Here is a 16,368-nt window from a genome sequence, read left to right on the forward strand (position 1 = left end):
AAATAATTAATTACAAATTTTTATTATTAATAACATAAAGAAATATTTATTAATTTAAAAAAATGTATTGCTTTTTATTTATACAATTTTATTTATTATTTTCTTAGCTTATTATATACTAAGACCAACTCTATGAAAAATAAGATTTCAAAAATTAATTTATTGTCAACTTTGAAAAGAATTTATTAATTTACATATTTAAAATTTTGACTGTAAAAGGTTAGATTATAACAGAAAAATTATTTTCAATTTTTGCTGTATTAAAAAATGTTAAAATTGTTTGTTCAGTGTCGAAAAATTTAATTATTTTAATTAATAAAATTATCTAAAATTATTTTTAATAAATAGGGAATTTAAGAAAGAATTTACTTTATAGAAATTAAAATTTTTTAATTGTTCAATTCATTATGCATGGAGGGGAAATAAATATTAAATTTTGTAAAAGTATTTTTCAATTTAGGGAGAAAATACGAGAAAGCGAAATTTTTATATTAATAATAATAATAATAATAATAATAATAATAATAATAATAATAATAATAATAATAATAATAATAATAATAATAATAATAATAATAATAATAATAATAATAATAATAATAATAATAATAATAATAATAATAATAATAATAATAATAATAATAATAATAATAATAATAATAATAATAATAATAATAAGTATCAAAATTTTGCTTTGTCGCATTTTCTACCCAAATTGTAAAATACTTTTACAAAATTTAATATTTATTTTCTCTCCATGTAGTTATTAACAGTAATAAAATTAAATTCCAATGCATATTCTATTTGTATGAAAAAAATTTGAATTACATTTTTTTAAATTCTATAATTTTTAAAATTTTTAATTTTATAAAAAAAATAAAATACGAGTCAATAAAAAACATACTTTTAACAATTCTCTTTTAATATAATTCTTTTAAAAATTCTTTTTTAATTATTTACCTATTTATTTATAAATTTACAAAGGTAACTGTAAATGTTTTATTTCTTAAAATTGTAAAGCATTAATTTAGTATTCAAAATGTGTTTAATAAAAATAATAGGTATTCGATTAATTTTTAATAATTAATAATATTATATTAATAATAAAAAATACTAATATAATAAAATTTTGTAATGATAAAATTGAATTTTATCTTATTATTAATATTGGCAATCAGTGTGTAAATTCTTTTTCGAATGATTTATTGTGGATTTTTTTTTATCGTCAATTTTGCATTAACTTCTTCAGTGAGAGCCTCTACGCGATGAGATATAAAATTTATTGGCGTCATTTCTTTAAAGTGCGAAACTAATTATGAAATTTTTTCCGGATAACAAACACTTTAAAAGAAAATTTACATAATTTTTGGAATGTTTAAATTATCGAGTTTTCACGCTATAAGAAGGAATGCTTCGAAATTCCGCATACTTCATTTTTTTTTATTATTAATTTTAGAGGTAATAAAATACTTGAAATATTTTTAAAAATGCAATCAAAACATTTAAGACTTTTTATTAAAATACAGTAAATTTTTTAAAGTTTAATTAAATAAAAAATTTTATTATAATAATATTATTAATTAAAATTTTTTTGAAATATTCAGTTTTTTTTTAATTCAGTTAATTTTTTATATTTTATTTTTGCTTAATTTTGAAACATTTTATTTTAGAATTTCAATAAAAAGTTTAAAAAAAAACAATTAACATTTTTTTTTTAAAGTTTTAAAATTTAATTGAAATGAAATACATATTTTTTATAGCGTTCTAAATAGAAGTCCTGAGCACCTCATAAAAGAGATCATCTTAGTGGATGACTTTAGCGATCACCGTAAGTGCTTCTCTCAATAAAATTCTCTATATTAGCTTTATCTATGATGAAAACGCAAATAAAAAATTTTCAAATGTCCTTAAAAAACTTTTTCTATTAACTTATTCGATGATTTACATTTCACTTGATTTTTACTGTCCCTTTATTTCATATTTCTTTTGAAATTGTCACTTTTTCAATTTTAATAAATAATCTTAAAAAGAAAAATAGCAGAATTAAAAATTTTAATTTAAGATTAAATTCAGAAAAGTTAATTTTATAATATTTTTTTTTTCTTGACAAATAATTGTAAAATTTTTATAGCTGAAGATGGAGAGGAATTGTCAAAGATACACAAAGTTCGGGTCATCAGAAATGAAAAGAGAGAAGGTCTCATGAGGTCGAGGGTACGAGGTGCAGATGCAGCGACGGCCAATGTCCTCACATTTCTGGATTCTCATTGCGAATGCAATGCCGATTGGCTTGAACCTCTATTGGAAAGAGTTGCCGAAGACCCAACTAGGGTCGTTTGTCCCGTTATTGACGTTATCAGCATGGATACTTTTCAGTATATTGGTGAGAGAAACAATGAAAAATGTTTTCTTTTATATACCAAAAATAAGATAATTTTTACATTCTTGATAAGGTCCCAGATGAAAAAGTTTTATAGAATTTCTACATGAATTCTACTAAATTTTAGTGATTTAAAAATTAAAAATTAAAAATTAAATTAAATAATAAATTAAAAATTCGTGAAATAATATTTTTGAACTTTATATTATTGTGTAATTAAATTTTACATTTAATTTCTACGACAAATTTTAGGCAAAAATTGTTTATATCATTTAAATATATATATAATTCATTTAACTTAGTAACAAGGCTCGAACCAGTAAAAGTATTTAAAAATACAGATTTTACGGACCAAAAATGAAAAATTACGGACCAATTACTAACAAAAATATAACCAGTCCGAGTCAAATAAGAGAACATTTTAGTTAAAAGTATAAATAAAATTTTTTCAGAACTATAAAGCAAAAAAAATAAATAAATAAATAATAATAATAATAATAATAATAATAATAATAATAAATAATAATACATAAATCGATCACTCCGAGTCTTCGACTCGAAGTGATCGATTTCTTCATGTTTTATAATAATTAAAAATGGCAAATTGATAAAATCATTATTTTATATTATAAATATATTGTACTTCTTCAAAATTATTTTCATCATTTTAATTCAATTATTATTTTTAAGAATTTTTCACTAAAATCTTTCTTTAAATCAATTAATTTTCAAAAAAGTTCTTCTTCAATTTTCAAAATCCATTTATTTACAATATTCAATTTTACAAATTTCAATTATTCGTAAATTCTTCAATTAAATATATATTAGAAAATAAAAACTTGAAATAATATAAAAAACAAATTCAATTACAATTTAAAAAAAAAATTAATTTCAAAATTCAATTATTTCTAAAAATTTACGCTATATTGCTTTTAATATTCAATTATTATCTAAAATCTTAACTGAAATTCATTTTTATGAAATGATAATCAATTTTTGTTATCAAATTCTACTAGAATTCAATTATTTAAATACAAAAATAAATAATTTATTGAACAGTTGAATGTTTCTTAAAATTTAAATTCTCATAAAAAATTTTATCAATAAATTTTTAATAATTTAAATTCAATTATAATTTTTAATAATAATAATAATTACTCTTGAAAACAATTGAATTTTTACAATAATTTGTAATTTCTCCAAAATTAAATTTTTGTATAAATCCATTATTTTTAATAATTTTTGAAATAGGTTTTTGAGAATTTTCAAATTCATTTGTTTTTAACTGAAATTCATTTTTATATCAACTTTTATTATAAAATTCTACTTGAATTTAATTATTTAAATCCCAAAAATAATTGAATTATATTGCGAAGAAATTTATAAAAAATTTGTCAATAATTGAATTTCTGTGAAATTTTTATTATTTTATGAAAATAATAGATATTAAAAATCATTTAATTGAGCAAAATTTTTGAAAATAATTGAAATTTTATCAAGAATTTGATTAAAATTTTTGAAAATTGAATTTCGGAGAATAATTTTATTATTTATAAAGATAATTGAAAGTTTTTGAAAATAATTGAAATTTTGACAAGAATTTGATTAAAATTTTTGAAAATAATTGAATTTCGGAGAAGAATTTTATTATTTATAAGGATAATTGAAATTTTGACGAGAATTTAAAAAAAAAATTCAAATTCATTTATTTTTAACTGAATTTCATTTCTAAATGAATTTTTATTAGTAAATTCTACGAGAATTTAATTATTCAAATACCTACAAAAATAAATAATTTATTGACCAATTGAATGTTTCTAAAAATTCAAATTCTCATAAAGAATTTTTTCAACATATTTTTAAATAATATCAATTATTTAAAAAAATGTAATAAAATTCGTTGCAAGAATTAAATTATTATCATAAATAATAAAAAATTTCCTATGATTTAAATAATTTTTAATACCTACCATTTAAAATGAATTCCTCGAAAAATGTAATTATTTTCAAACATTTTTTGCAAGAATTCAATTACATTTCAAAAAAGAATGAAATTCTTCGCTGATATTCAAATATTTTCAAAATCTACTGTTTTAATAAAATTTCTCAAAAGAATTCAATTATTAAAAAAAAAATGTAATAAAATTCGTTACAAGAATTCAATTATTTTCATAAATAATAATATTCTTCACAGGATTTTAATTATTTAAAAAAAATGTAATAAAAATTCGTTGCAAGACTTCAATTATTTTCCTAAACAATAAAATTCTTCACAGGATTTCAATTATTTTTAATACAATTTTGAGTAAATTCTTCAAAAAATGTAATTAATTTCAAAAAATTTATTAAAATTCTCCGAAAGAAATAAATGAACAGTTTTCAATTATTTTTAATAATTTTTGCAAAAGTTCCTAGAGAATTTTCAAATTCATTTGTTTGCAATTCAATTTTACGAAATTTTTATTATTCGAAAATTCTTCCATATTAAATATTTAGAAAAGAAATACTTGAAATAATTTTTTCAAAATAATTCAATTAAACTTTTTTAAAATACAATTATCAAAATTGAAAAATTAAAAATACAATTATTATCTAAAATTTTAACTGAAATTCATTTTTAAAAAAATTTTTATTAAAAAATTCTACGAGAATTCAATTATTTAATTACAAAAATGAAAAAATTTATCGACAAATCGACGAATTTTAATAAAATTTTCAAAAATAATTCAAATTCTGTAAAGAATTTTATTATTTATAAAAATAGTTAAATTCTATAAATAAATTTTATTATTTATAAAAGTAATTGAATTCCTGCAACGAATTTTATTTGTTACGAAAATAATTGCATTTCTGCTAAGAATTTTATTAGGTACTTTTGAATATAATTGAATTTTGCAATCATTTGTAATTTCTCTAAAATTTTCCAAATTATATGGTACAATTTACGGACTTTTTGTCCTTCTTTAATCAAATTACGGACTTTACGGTCCTTTTTTTAAAAAAACTGACTTTTACGAACTTGAATTAAATTTACGGATCTTTACGGAAAACAATTGAATTTCTACAATAATTTGTTACTATATAATAATATAATGTTAAAAAAATGTTAAAAAAATTATTTCAAAAAATTTATATTCTTTCTCATTAAAAACTAGTAAAATTTATGAGAATTCATGTAGAAATACTATAGAATCGTTCTAGTGAAATTCTATAGAACTTTTTCAGTTGGAGTATTTTTATTTATAAAAGAAAATACAAAGGAAAAGAAAAATTTCTGAAATTTTGTCTCTACTCTTTTTTTTCTACGAAAGTAGAATTGTGTTTTAGTTCCCTTTTATCTATCTATGACTTATTCAACTGAGACTTTACTGCAGCTTAAGCGAATTGACACATGTTCGTTGAAGCCTATAAAATTTCGTTGACATCAGTTGTGCAAGTAGATAAGAGCTGAACAGAGAATTCTAGAGATAAGCTTAAAAGATTTTCCTTCCATGATTTTCAGGTGCATCTGCAGATCTAAGAGGTGGCTTTGATTGGAGCCTAGTTTTCAAGTGGGAATATTTGAGTCAAGTCGAACGACAAGCGAGGCAAAAGGATCCCACTCAAGCGATAAGAACACCCATGATAGCTGGGGGACTCTTTGTCATCAATAAATCTTACTTTGAGAAACTCGGAAAATACGACACTCAAATGGACGTTTGGGGTGGTGAAAATCTCGGTAAGTGAATTTATCATCTTTCCCTGAGGGAGGAAAAAAACAATCATCAATTAAAATTCACTTACAAACGAAACTTGATTTCAACATTAAATTTTATCACTAAAATGTAAGCATTCTTTGAAATTATCTATAAGATTTAAATTTTTAATATACTTGAATTTTAATTGAAAAACTTTTCCATGAAAATTTACAAAATTAATGTAAATTTCTTCTCAGAAATCTCGTTTCGCGTTTGGCAATGCGGAGGAAGCTTGGAAATTATCCCCTGTTCTCGGGTAGGACACGTGTTCAGAAAACGTCACCCTTATTCCTTTCCTGGAGGTAGTGGAAATGTATTTGCCAGAAATACGCGAAGAGCCGCTGAAGTTTGGATGGATAATTACAAACAGTTCTACTATAACGCCGTTCCTTTAGCGCGAAACATTCCTTATGGAAAGTATGTAATTTTCTTGTTTCAAAATAGTTTTGCAACTTGTGATTATCGCAAAATAAAAAAGAAAAAAATGTCCGCTGAGAAAGAAAACCATTTATATTAAAGTAAATTTTACGACAATAAATGTTTCTTTTTCCTTTTCAGTATTCAAGATAGAATGGAATTGAAAAGAAAATTGCAATGTAAACCATTTAGATGGTATTTGAAAAACGTTTATCCTGAATTAGTAATACCTACAAATGAGGGAGGGCCTGGAGGAGCTTTGAAGCAGGGATCAGCTTGTCTAGATAGTATGGGACATCTTCTGGATGGAAATGTTGGATTGTATCCTTGTCACGACACTGGAGGAAATCAGGTAATAAAAATTCTCTATGTGATTTTAAAATTTTTAAATTAGGGAGAATGGGAAGATTGAAGAAAATTCTTATTTTATTTAAATTGATATTTCCGAGATGCACTCGGATTTTTTTGTTACGATTTGGTTGTCCAACACCTAACTATAGTTAGGATAAGACATGATTAACTACTCGGCGCTTTTCCTCTTGTACCTGAAAAAAAAATAAAAATATTAATTCGTCTTCTTTAGTTAACCACTTTTTTAGGATTATTCTTCTGACGGATCTAACTAACTAATTTTACTTACTCAAATTCAATGATATTTCTGAAACGTCCAAATGATACATTCGTAGAATTTCTTGTTTTTTACGATTTGGTTTTCCAACACCTAACTATAGTTAGGATAATTAGAATCTTGTCGGTAATTTTCCTGCTGCAAATGAAACAAAGATAAAAATATTAGTTACAGTTGAAATTCGTCTTCTCTACTAAACCTTGTTTTAATCGAAGCTTCTTCCTGATGATTCTCCTTCTAAAATCTGAAACAAAAATAGAAATAAATTTGTAGTTGGAGTTTGTCTTTTGTCTAACTACCTAATTTTACTTACCCAAAGTTTATGATCCTTATAAAACGCCCGAAGTGATTATTCGGAGAATTTATTTTTTTACGATTTGGTTTTCCAAAGCCTAACTATAGTTAGGATAATAAAAATCTCTTCGGTAATTTTTCTGCTGCTCCTGAAACAAAAATAAAAATATGAATTACAGTTGAAGTTCGTCTTCATTACTAAACCACTTTTAATCGAAGATTCTTCTGACTGTTCTCCTTCTGGATCTGAAACAAAAAATAGAAATAAATTTGTAGTTGGAATTTTTTTTTGTCTAACTACCTAATTTTACTTACTCGAAGTTTATGATTCTTTGAAAACGCCTAGAGTTTATTTTTAGAATTTATTTTTTACGATTTGGTTTTCCAAAACCTAACTATAGTTAGGATAATAAAAATCTCTTCGGTGATTTTTCTGCTGCACCTGAAACAAAAATGAAAACATTAATTCCAGTTGTAGTTCGTCTTTTTTACTAAACCACTTTTAACGATGATTCTTATAACGGATCCAAGCGCACTTATTAAAAAAGTTTATTAAGATCTGACATTCGAAAACCCTAATTTTTCCGATGGTTCTCCTTCTAGATCTGAAACAAAAATAGAAATAAATTTGTAGTTAAAGTTTGCCGTTTGTCCTAACTACCTAATTTTACTTACTTCTAACTTGATAATCCTTCAGAAACGTTCAAATAGTTATTCGCAGAATTTTTGTTATTTTTTACGATTTGGTTTTCCAACACCTAACTATAGTTAGGATAATAAAAATCCCTTGAATGATTTTCCTGATGCACCTGAAACAAAAATAAAAATATTAATTCTAATTTAAATTCCTCTTCTTCTTCTTTCTTAAACTCCATACATCTGAAACAAAAATAAAAATACAAATTACTGTTGAACTTTAGCCTTTTTTCTACATTTTAAAAAATTTCCATCTAATTATCAACTACGAAAAATTTAATTATTTCAGGAATGGTCACTAACAAAAGACGGTCTCATTAAGCACCACGACTTGTGTTTAACTCTAACCACTTACGCTAAAGGAACAACGCTTCTTATGCAAATTTGCGACGGTAGTGAAAACCAAAAATGGCGCTACCTTGAGGGTGGTCTTATAAGCCATTCGAGAATTCCAGTTTGTATAGATACAAAATATCACGCGCAACGTGGAATAACTGCAGAAAAATGTGATTCAAATTTAGAGAGTCAAAGGTGGCATCTCTATAATCACGGCCATTAAATTTTTAATTCAAGTAAGTGTGGACCACAAAAGACTCAAAAAAAAGAAAAATTTCTTTTGACACGCAAAAAAAAAAAATTGAGTAGCATTATTTCTTTATAATATAAAAGAAATACGCTGAATCGAAATAGAAAACTGTTATTTTTTCGTGTCACGATAGAAATTTATTATATAAAAAGTGATAATAAACCGGAATGTGACTATATATAGGAATTGTGTCAATACTGAATGAAAAAGAGTCTCGAGAGGAAAACTGGTGACAATTTCTTTCAGAAAATTTGTTTTTTTTTCTGAAAAGATATAAAAATAAAGTGATGACGTCCGATCGTTGATCTCTGTATTATATTGACTGTAAAGAGAACGAAAGGAGCTTGTGAAAATTGTAAAATATCAGTTCGAAAATCGAATTGAATTCAGTTTTACAAATAATTTTTAACATTTAATTTATGGGGAAAAAAGGAATAATTTTTATTTAATCTTACAACAAATGTCAATTTTCTTTTCTCTAAACAAATCTTATAATATTTTTAAGCAGTCATTTATTAAGATTAAATAAAAATTACAAATTTTCAAAAGAAATAAGAACTGAAATTCTATTAAATTTAAGTTTATGATAATTTTAATTTTTCCTTGATCCCTTTTCGCAGAGTCAACATAAAATTTTAGCTCTCGAGTTTAAAATATTGAGACTGGAATTGAATTACTGACATATTGAATATTGGAATTAATAATTGACAATTACGAATATCGATTGTATATTATGCATAACGCAATCTAAAAGCCATTAAATCTGCTTTTTCTGCTCCTATTGTAAATAGTAATAATGAATGTGTTCGCAAACTTGGAACAAAGCGGTTTCACAAAATAATACGAAGACTAAAAACGAAAAAAAAAAATGCGAATGCCAAAGACAAAGAAGCCCCTCAACTTCAAAAGCATTTAAAGAAAAAGTACTTCCATTCGTTGAAGATTTTAAGCACAATTTAATTTTTAAAAACATTATGCCAGTACTTAATATTTTCAAGTTTTCTACTTATTTTCCATAGGTAATTGATTTTTAGTTTCTGATAAAGAATTCCTTGATTGAACTTCAACATGAAGTGAACGTTAAAATAAGATTTTGTCTTTAGAGAAATTATTCACAATAAATAATTTCATTAGTAAAGAAAATATTGTATGAAAAATTTAATAACGTATTAAAAAGAGAAGAAAATATTAATTACGAATTAATAATTTTGCTCTCGTGAGATTGTAAAGCAGAATTATGAAGAAAAATCGATCGTAATTTAGTAAATTATTTACAAGACTGTACATCAAATTTTTATCATGTTCTGAATCGAAAATCAAAAATTAAATAATTTTTATTGTTGTACAATATAATTGTCTGAAAATAAAAATTCAGTTCATCAAATTCAGATAAAATTAAAATTTCCTTTAATTAACAATTGGTTAATAAGTCGATTATATTGTACAATATTGATTAAACAAATATCATTCAAATTTTTTTTTTTGAAGAAAAACTATTTTCCAATTTTTATTCACCTCATTTTAATTTTCATGAGGTACGTACATACTTTTAGTCGACCCAAAACTAATTGTATCAAAACAGAGAATTATTTTTGTATTTTCTACAAAATATAAATTGTACATTTACTTGGTTGTGTGAATGTTGGAATGAATATCGACAGCTTAAAAGGAGAATAAATTTCTCGCATATTATAATATTTAAACCATAACATCAAATTGTAGTGAACAGAAGGATTTTTTAAACAATGATTTAAAACATGTAATCTATATTTCAAAAAAAAGAAGTGATAAATATTTGAAATCACGCTGTGCGTATTTTAAAATACATATTAGTAATTTTTACTAAACGCCTGGCTGTGTCCGTTTACACGATCATGAATAAGGCGCTTTATTTTACTTTTATTCCAAAAGAAAAATAGAATTTTATTTTAAAATTTTTATTGTAATAATTTAAAAAATTGTTTTTGTATAAAAAATTTATTTTTTTACTTTCTTTTGTTATTTGTTAAATTTCTTTTTAGAAAATAATTTTTTTAATTTTTTTAATTTTCTAATTTTCTATTATAACTTTTTTATAATTTTATACTCATAAATATAAGTTGGTTGTTTCGTGAAAAAAAGAGAATTACCATTCCAAGGTATTTTTTACGAGCATAGGAAAATATCAAAATTCTTTTTGAATTATTTTAAAAAAGAGTCAGTGGAATTTTCACATGAAAAAAAATATGTTTAAACAAATTAATAAAAAAATGTCCGATACAGCCACGCACTCAAATTCGTATAGGAATATTTTACAAATTGTTGTGAAATATTAGTTTTTGTACACATTAGAATTTTATACCTGCGGCATCTTCTTGTTAAGACACAAAATAACGATTAAGACTTAATATTTCAATTTTGTTATCAAAATATCGAAACAATTTTAATTATCTTTTTTCCAAATAATTTTAATTATTCAGCTCCAATTTTAATTTGTTTCAGTATTAACTACTAAATTTTTAAATTTTATTTACAAAATATACATTTTTTTGTTGTAAAAATTAAATGTTTTAAATTCCCCTAGACTTTAATGTTTAAATTTTTCGTAAGTTGTTAATTAATGTCTTAAAACAGTAGTTTTAACATTCTTGGTAATTCATTATTTTCTTTCTTTCATTCTTTTCAAATATTCCGAGAAAGAAAATAAATTTTATGGTAAAATGAGTTTCAATAAAATCTAAATATTTAAATATTCAATAAAATTATGTTTTACCTGTTGAAATATATATTTGAAAATGAAAGAATAAAAGAATTGAATTACATAAGTTTGAAAACCAAGTGATTTGTTAATTAGTAAAATTTTATTATAAATGACGAATGACATCGTAACCAGTTGCATAATAATTGTAAATACATAGATTTATTATTCTCTAATTATAATAAAAAAAAGCATTGTACTTCCAAAATTACGAAAAAATGTAAAAAAAAGAGTAGGAATATCGTGAAAGCATGTGCACTAGAAAATTCATTAATGTTAATATCGATGTATATCAAAAAGAGGTTTTATTACGTGCAGAGACGATTCCTTGAAGCATAGAATTTTTAAATACTTGTACATTGTCTACCAGTGACATTATTCTTAATTTTTAGATAACAATTTTTATTATATGTACTTTAATTTACTTTTTTTAAAGTCATTTTTACTTTTATTATTCTTAGAATTTTTTATAAAATCAATCCGCTTTATATATGAATATTTTTTTGCATTTACTGACATTGGAATTGTATAATAAGAGATGAAAGATTTTATTAAGAATAATGAATTGCTTGTACTTCGTAAGAAAAAAAAAGTGTATCATAATAGTTGAATAATGAACATGTATATTATGGATATGTTTATGATAAAAAAAACTCTATCATAATAATAATTATACTTAATAGGCCTTTTTTTAATAAAACTATGGATATTTCCAGAAAATTATTTTTTTCAGTATTTAATTATCCGACACCTTTGCTGTTTTATAAACTTTACTACGATACTTTACTCTTACTTAATTTTTTTACTTAATAAAAATTTTAATGTTAACCTCCGGAGAACACACTTCTTTTTTAGATCATTTTTCAAAGCTCAACCAATTTTTAACTGTTCATCTGATCAAGCTGAAGAATTTTTTTAAATATAGTTTAAACTCTGTAAAGTAAGTCTGTAATATACTTTAAAATCTTTATAAAAATAAATTAAACAATAGATAAAAAGCTTTTCGTAAAAAAATGTGGGGTCAGAATGACCCCATGTTTTCTCCGAGGGCTAATTTAAAATTAACTTAAAAATTAAATTTTAAATAAACATGAAAAGTAACTTAAAAATTCAATTTTAAATTAACATTAAAATTAACTAAAAAATTTAGTTTTAAATTAACATTAAAATTAACTTAAAAATTTAATTTAAAATTAACATCAAAATTAACTTAAAAATTAAATTTTACATTAACATTAAAATTAACTTAAAAATTCAATTTTAAATTGACATTAAAATTAACTAAAAAATTTAGTTTTAAATTAACATCAAAATTAACTTAAAAATTTAATTTCAAATAAACATGAAAATTAACTTAAAAATTCAATTTTAAATTAACATCAAAATTAACTTAAAAATTAAATTTTACATTAACATTAAAATTAACTTAAAAATTCAATTTTAAATTAACATTAAAATTAACTAAAAAATTTAGTTTTAAATTAGCATCAAAATTAACTTAAAAATTTAATTTTAAATTAACTTAAAAATTTAATTTTAAATTAACATTAAAATTAACTTAAAAATTTAAAAAATTATAATTAATTATAATTTAATTATAAATTACCATTAAAATTTTTATTTTAAAATTTAATTAACTTTACTCACATAAAATCGATGATCCTCCTGACGCACCCAGACAGATTATCTGCAGAACTTCTTGATTTTTTTACGATTTGGTTTTCCAAAACCTAACTATAGTTAGGATATTACTAAATAATACTGAACCATTTTTTATCAATGATTCTTTTAATGCACTCGACGACTGGAATTTTATTTATTGAAGTTTTAAAATTCAATAAAGAAAATTTAAATTTTCGTGGATAAATTTAGTGACATCTGGCGACAAAATACTGAAACACGAACCAAGTCTCATGGTAATTTATCGACCCAGCAGTAAAATTCTTGAAGTTTAGGGAAGTCGTTGTTAGGTGGCGCTAATTTCAACCGCGGAAATTCAAAATATTTACAATTATATTTTTGCAAATTATAATAATTATTATTAAAATTGAAAGTTAACTATTACTCCAAGTCAATAATTATTAATAATTAATAATCATTACTAATAATTTGCAAAAATGTATAATTATAAATATTTAGAATTTTCGTGGTTGACCAACATTTTTAAATACTAATTATTATTATTAATAAAAATTATTATTTAAAAATATTGTTTAAAAATATTTATAGAAAACACTTGTATAGTTAATAATAAGAAATGTATTTACGAAATAGAAAATTTATATTTTTATTTTAAATTGTAAAATATAAACGAAGTCAACTGTAAAGGGACTCGACTGTTTTTTCCCGTCAACTATTTTTAGATATTATAGCTCTATAATACAATTAGTAGGTTATCAATTTACGAAAATTTATTTTCCGGAAAAATAAAGACAATTGTTTTTAGGTTGCGGACTGTGTTAAACCGTAATTTCTTTATTTTTTAATAAAATAAATTTTTTTAAATTGATCACCTTCCAAATATCACTGACAATTGTCTACAATTAAGATTTCTTTTGTTTCTTAAAACTTTTTTTAACTTTGTCCTTAAATTGATTGACATTGAAGTCCCTCTTCTTTTCCTCGTTTGTTTTTGCACTTTCTTCTGGCGGTACAAAAGCTTCGGCACGTTTCTCCTCGCGTTTTTTCGTTGCTTCCTCGTGCTTCTTATCCAATTGTTTCTTGGCCCTAGAGCGCTTTTGTTCTTTAGTGAGGAAATATTCTCCAGACGCTAATTGTTTATCGATAATTCTCTCCTCCTGCGCCGGTGGGAATGGTGTATATGGTTTTTTAATTTTCTTATTCTTCGGCTGCTTTCGTTTACTGATATTTTTCGTCGTGAACTTTGGCAAATATTTCTCCCAATTTTCATTCTTGAGTGTTGGATTTTTCGATAGTTCTCGCTTGATGAATAAAGCCTTTATGTTGTAAATTGGATGAACCACGTTCTTCATGTTGTCTTCCACGATACGTCTCACCTAAAATAATTATTTATTAGTTTAACATTTTTTTTAAATAATAGTTTCAATTTAAAGAACCCTGCAGAATTTATGAAGTTGATTTTTTTTGTGTAAGTTTGGGAATATAAAAAAAGTTGACTTTGAGTCATATTCTGTGGGATCATTTAAATATAAAGTTGAAATGAAATAAAATAGTACCTATTGAAATAAAGTATTTGTAATATTAATAAAAGTATTTATTTAAGAAGTATTATGTATATAATATTTTATTATAAAAAGATTTTTTTACCTGTTGTAATCCTTTGTATGGACCTACGGCTGAGACAGTGTTTCCCTGAACAAGAACATAGCAATCAGTGAGCAATTCAATTGACTTCAGGGTACATCCATTGGGTCCAATTAACCTCTGTCGTCTTTTAACGAATTTCTCCTTGTTTCTGACTAAGGAGGAAATTTTTATAATATCAGAGCCACGATCGTCTTGTAGAACTTTAACGGCCTGTTCGAATGGCACAGAGCGTGCTATCAATTTAATCATGTCACGAGCTTTGACGATAATATAAGGATCCCATGTTTTTCTCGTTGTTTTAACGGACATACTACCCTCAATAAGATCCAATTCTGCTTTAATGCAATGTTCAGTGAGTGCTTTTTGCACTAATGGCCAACATTGCTTTAAATAATGTTCTCGATATTTTGGAAAAAGTGTAGCAAACGAACTTTCCTCCAAGAGACGATGTGGATTGTCCTCGGGTTTGAAGGTTGGAACTTTCAATGCCCACGCATTTTCCACTGGTCCATTGGTTTTTGCAATATCCTCACTTTCTGAATCAGTCATTTTTGGCAATTATTTACAAAGTACTCTTTTCAATTGCATTAAAAATTTATTTGGATCGTTGTGTGACAGTAGTCAATTTTTAGGTTATGTTCACCGTTTTCTGTTACTTATGAATATTTTGGTTAGTTCTCGGTAAAAACTTTTATTTATACACTCTTTTCTATTCGGGATTTTTATCAAATTAAATAATAATATTGATTACTGTATTTAACAAAGGAGATGATTTTCAGAATTATATATTTCGAGTGTTGTCATTCGCATACTACACGTGTTGTACTTGTATCTACTGTTTAGAGAGGTTAGTTGATAATTCCGACCGCTAGTCGACGTTTGAAAAATTGAAAATGGAATGTACCTATTTAACTTTCGTTCGGAGTTTTATTTTATAAAAAATATTAAAAATACATTTTTAGGGTTGTCACAGATCAGGGAAATAAGGACTAATTCAGGGAAAAGTCAGGTAATTTTATCAAAAGTACTGAAAAAATATTTAATTTCTAGAATTTATAAACAATATTCTGAATTTTCTTGCCCAACGCAACAGCCTTAAAAAAAAGAAAATATTCAATTTTATTTTAAATTCTTTCTATTTCTAACAATAATTGAACTTTACTGATTTGAAATTGAATTTATTTTAAATATAATTTTACGAATAATAATTTTATTTAAAAATTCAAAAAATAAATGAATTTTATAAAAGTTGAGCTTTTTTATAAAAAAATTTATGAACAACTATATAGGAAAACTGAATATTTAATTTATTATAATTTATGTAAAATAGAAAAAATTTCACATAGAATAAAATAGTAAAAATAAATTACTTTATACATTTTTTTGCCATAATAATTATTACAAAACTTATTCTACAAATTTGAATTTTTATTTATTTATTGTAGTAAACAGGACTATGCCCTTTTACCTTGAATTTGTAAATATTTGAACTAATTAGAATAAAAGTGATACGAAATTTCTAAAAATTAATTTTTTGATTCTATAAGTAGAATGAGACATTAAAATAAATAAAATTTTGTTTTTCTTAGAAAATAAATTTTTAAA

General features: G+C 23.3%; 2 protein-coding genes across 2 annotated transcripts in view; one reads left to right on the plus strand and one right to left on the minus strand.

Annotated features, from left to right (window-relative positions):
• Nucleotides 1-10,690, plus strand: part of LOC122503168 (polypeptide N-acetylgalactosaminyltransferase 2-like) — a 399,229-nt gene extending 388,539 nt beyond the window's left edge. Inside the window, exons 5-10 of the mRNA XM_043613613.1 lie at nt 1,761-1,828; nt 2,132-2,383; nt 5,883-6,098; nt 6,315-6,534; nt 6,676-6,886; nt 8,442-10,690. Of these exons, the coding sequence (XP_043469548.1) occupies nt 1,761-1,828; nt 2,132-2,383; nt 5,883-6,098; nt 6,315-6,534; nt 6,676-6,886; nt 8,442-8,711 (1,237 nt within the window). The 3' untranslated portion in view covers nt 8,712-10,690. The remainder of the gene's footprint in view (nt 1-1,760; nt 1,829-2,131; nt 2,384-5,882; nt 6,099-6,314; nt 6,535-6,675; nt 6,887-8,441) is intronic.
• A 3,047-nt stretch (nt 10,691-13,737) lies between these two features.
• Nucleotides 13,738-15,615, minus strand: LOC122503178 (KRR1 small subunit processome component homolog). Its single transcript, XM_043613621.1, has 2 exons — nt 14,764-15,615; nt 13,738-14,492 (listed from the first exon to the last, which is right to left on the minus strand). The coding sequence occupies exons 1-2, from the start codon at nt 15,310-15,312 to the stop codon at nt 14,019-14,021; spliced, it is 1,023 nt and encodes a 340-aa protein (XP_043469556.1). The 5' UTR covers nt 15,313-15,615; the 3' UTR covers nt 13,738-14,018.
• Between the last annotated feature and the right edge of the window lie 753 nt (nt 15,616-16,368).

The sequence above is a fragment of the Leptopilina heterotoma genome, unplaced genomic scaffold, assembly GCF_015476425.1.
Source record: "Leptopilina heterotoma isolate Lh14 unplaced genomic scaffold, ASM1547642v1 Lhet_246, whole genome shotgun sequence".
NCBI lineage: Eukaryota > Metazoa > Arthropoda > Insecta > Hymenoptera > Figitidae > Leptopilina > Leptopilina heterotoma.